This window comes from Pundamilia nyererei, unplaced genomic scaffold (genome assembly GCF_000239375.1).
Source record: "Pundamilia nyererei isolate P.nyererei 1_Seehausen unplaced genomic scaffold, PunNye1.0 scaffold00152, whole genome shotgun sequence".
Lineage (NCBI taxonomy): Eukaryota > Metazoa > Chordata > Actinopteri > Cichliformes > Cichlidae > Pundamilia > Pundamilia nyererei.
In genome coordinates this window covers 817,896-822,041 of record NW_005187553.1, presented here as the reverse complement: position 1 = coordinate 822,041, position 4,146 = coordinate 817,896, and the positions used below count along the sequence as shown (strand labels likewise).

The 4,146-nt window shown below is 41.7% G+C and overlaps 1 protein-coding gene across 3 annotated transcripts in view; it reads left to right on the top strand.

Moving 5' to 3' along the window:
* Positions 1-4,146, top strand: part of prx (periaxin) — a 40,954-nt gene that overhangs the window by 20,102 nt on the left and 16,706 nt on the right. For 2 of the 3 annotated variants that reach the window (XM_013913814.1, XM_005745001.2), the window contains exon 1: positions 2,074-4,120. In XM_013913814.1, coding sequence (XP_013769268.1) covers positions 2,180-4,120 — 1,941 coding nt within the window. In that variant the 5' untranslated portion in view covers positions 2,074-2,179. The other variant, XM_005745002.1, reaches the window with a different exon arrangement.

Genomic DNA, 4,146 nt, shown 5'->3' with positions numbered 1-4,146 from the left:
AAACAGTACATGAGAGCAGGTACACGGATTCTGCACGAAGACGTAAACACAAACACAACCCAACGGATCTGAATCAGTGAGATGTCGCCTTTTCACCCGACGGCACGTACGCAGACACGGACACGGACACGGACACGCCGTCGGGGCTGAAAGCCGACTGCTCACTGATTTTGAAGCGTCGGCGGGCGCTTTGTGTTTCTGTGCTTTTTGTGCTAGATTCTGAAGCTGCAGCTTTTATCTCTCTCCAAACAATACTGACTGAACCAGCAGCAAAAGAAGATCCAAACTACGCTTCACATTTCGCTTCACATAAACATCGTCACGAATTTCCTCTTACTTTTGCTGTTTTGCTTCCACCACTTCAAGAACAGTTTCCCATTTAAAAATCTCTGTTTTCTGCATTAGTCGCTTACTTACCCACCAGTCTTAGGTGTCGGCCGCTGTTTGCTTGTTTTTTTTTTCGTTTTGGTTTGTTTTGGGTTTTTTGCTTACTTCCGACAAGAAAGCCTCATTTCTCCTGTTCAATTCTGAACAAATTTAAACTTTTTAAAATTGTGCAAAATTGCAAAATGCTTAACTGTGTCTCTAATCAAACTTTATTTAATAAATCACTTTTACTTTTTCTACTTTTTCCACTAAATGCATCCTATACTAAATATACATCACAAACTGATGTACATGAATATATTGTTCATACTGTTTTTCTGTATGAAGGTGACCAGCTGCTAAGTGCCAAAGTCTACTTTGACAATGTGAGGTATGAAGACGCTTTAAAAATCCTTCAGTGCGCAGAGCCATATAGGGTCAGCTTCCAGCTTAAGCGAACCATCCCTGGAGCGGATGGCAGCGTGCGCCCAAAGGTTCCCAGTGTGGAGGTCAAAGGTCCCAAAGTCAAGATGGGCAAAATGGTAAAGTGGCTTTATCAATTTATTGTAATCACTTTTAATCCTGAAAGCCATTGTGCTGAAAAAATATATTGTGAGTGATCAGTTACAACAGATAGATGCAGGTCTTTAAATGTTGTTGACTGATGCTCTTGTCACACGTGTTTCTTTCAGAGTGTGAAGGGGACCAAACCATTCAAGACTCAGAAGAAACGAGGTGGACGTTTTGGTCTGAAAAGGCTAAAAGAGAAGCGAAGAGAGGAGCTGGTGGTAGAGGGAACACCTCCCAGGCTGGAGATGAGTGATGTAGAGTTTTCTCTTCCCAAATTCAAACAAAGGAAAAGTCCAAAAGTTGAAGTAGAGGAAGCCAGAGGAGCAGCAGTTGAGAGGAAGGCAAAGAAGAGGATGAGGTTGGCCTTTTTTGTTTGTTTCTTTCTCTTAGGTAGTTCCAAATAATACTACAATGCAATGCTTGTTGTACATTAAATTGCACAACATTAAATTATATCTATTTTAATGTTGTGCTTTAAATTAGATATAATCTTTTGGGGAAATATTACAATGTTCTTTCCTATTTCTTTTTTTCCTCTCTAAAACACTGTTTTCCAAGGTTCCCGCAAAAGGGAGCAAAAGTGGAGACAGGACGGTTTGAAGGACAAGTGAATATTTCCCCATCTGAAATGCCTGGAGCTAAAGTGAAAAGCAAAGGAAAAGGACACAAGTTTGGCATCACCTTTCCTACAAGCAAACACACAAAGTCAGGCTCTACTTTGGAAACTGGATCTGTGGAGCTGAAGCCTCCGGGGGTAAACATCCAGCCGCCATCTGTGGAGTTCAGTTTGTCTGCTAATAAAGATGTGGAGAAGGGAGCATCTAAAGTTAGCCTACCTGATGTGGAGTTTGCTCTCCCTTCAGGAAAAGCTGAGACATCTTTGCCCAGTGTGAAGGGAACGGCCAAAATCAAAGCTCCTGAAATGGACATCAAAGGAAGAGCTGAAACAGCTGAAGGAAAAGTTCATGTAGATGCAGACAAAGGAGATGCAAAGGTCAGAATGCCAAAGTTGAAACTACCCAAAGTTAGACTCTCACACCATTCAGATGAAATTGATGGTGACATCAAGGTAAAAGCTGGAGGCATCAAAATGCCTCATACTGACATAAAACCTCCAGAGGTAGAAATCAAAGGAGATGGGCAGATCGGTCTTCCCTCTGTTGATATTTCTTTGCCTAAAGTGAAGGGAAAGACTGACATATTGATCAAAGATCACGAAGGAATTAGGAAGACTGCAATCAACATGCCTGCCAGTGACATCTCTGTAGCTGATATTGATTTGGAATTAGACAGCGGACGGAGAATTCCTGATGAGGTCGAGGGCACTTTTAAAGGGCCCAAGATCTCTATGCCAAAGGTTGATATCTCACTACCTAAGATGGGATCATCGGTGGACACTGAGTGCCCAGAAGTGGAAGGAAAATTCTCTCTACCTTCTGTTGAGCTCTCACTCCCAAAGGTCCAATCAGACAGTGGAGATGTCCATATGGACTACTATGTTGGTGGTGATGGAAAATTCAAAATGCCTGATTTTGACATTTCTCAACCAGGAGAAGTAAACATAAGGGGACAAGGTGTGGAAGGGGAATTCAAGTTACCCAAAGTGGACCTGATCCTTCCCAAAGGCAAAGCAGGAGTGACTGATGTTGAAGGGGAAGGAAATTTTCATTTACCACCAAGTGAAATGCAGATACCCTCTGTTGATATTTCTCTTGAAAAGGGAAGGGCAAAGGGCAAAATTGAAATGGAGGCTCCCTCTGCTAAAGGACGATTCAAAATGCCTTCACTTGATGTCAGACTCCCTAAGATGGGAACATCTGAAACTGAGGCTAATTTACATGGTTCTGATATCAAAGGAGGGAAAATTGAACTGCCATCAATAGATGTTTCTCTGTCAAAAGACAAGGGAGGGGCTGAAACTGATGGAAAAGGAAGCAATTTTAAAATGCCTTCATGTAATATATCCCTACCAAAACTGAAGCCATCTGAAAAAGAGGTTGTTTTAGAAGGAAGTGAAGTAAAAGGAGGCAAACTCAGCATGCCCACTGTAGACATTTCTCCTCCAAAAATAAAGCTACCTGACCCTGATATCAAACTTGAAAGACCAGAACTTCCAGGTGTTGACTTTTCACTATCCAAGCCAAACATTGAGGCCAATGTGGAGCTCAGTGGCAGTGGGGGTGGCAAGTTCCAGCTCCCAACTTTTGATATCTCACTTCCAAAGGTGCCCACCAAAGAAGGAGAATTTGATATTGAATCTAAAGCAAAAGGAGGAGCAAAGTTCAACGTCCTTGACTTCTCTCTTCCTGTAATGAAATCACCAGAGGGAGAGGTAAAGATTGAGAGCCCTGAAGTCAAAGGAAGAAAATTCCAGATGCCTTCTTTGGATGTCTCACTACCAAAGATGAAGATGCCTGAGGGAAATCTTGTCCTAGAAGGACCTTCTCTTGACATCTCTCCTCCAAAGGGAAAAGCAAAAGGAAAAGCAGAGGGTGACATACAAGTAAAAAGTAAAGGAGAACCTTTTCAAATCCCTTCAGTTGATGTTTCTCTACCTCAAATTAAATCAAAGCAAGGTGATACAAATGTTGAAGGACCAGAAATTACCTTTGAAGGTAATGGGAAAGGAGGCAAATTCAATTTGCCATCTGTTGACATTGATCTTCCTGTTGTAAAAATGCCGACTGTTGATATTTCACTTCCAAAAGGTAAAGAAGAGGGAGAAGTTGACACTGGCATTGACATAAACACTGAAGGGCCTGAATGTAGAGGAGGAAAGATAACACTGCCAAAATTTGACATTTCTTTACCAAAGGTAAATTTTCCTGAGGGTGATGTCAAATTAAAAGGACCTGAAACAAAGGGAAGAAAGATTGAAATGCCAGATATTGACATATCACTCCCCAAAGGAAAAGTAGGGGGGGAAATAGAAGGGCACACTGGCAAAAGCAACAAGTTCAACATGCCCTCTATTAACATCTCTCTCCCTAAAATAAAATCTAAAAGACCACATATAGATACTGAAGGTCCTCAAGGCAAAGGTGGAAAACCAAACATGCCATCCATAGATCTTTCTGCACCTAATATAAAATCTCAGGATGTAGATGTCGCGCTCGAGGGTCCTGATGTCAAGGGAGGGAAGATCAAAATTCCATCTGTTGATGTTTCACTTCCTAAAGGAAAGGTTGAGGGTGACATAAATATCGAAGG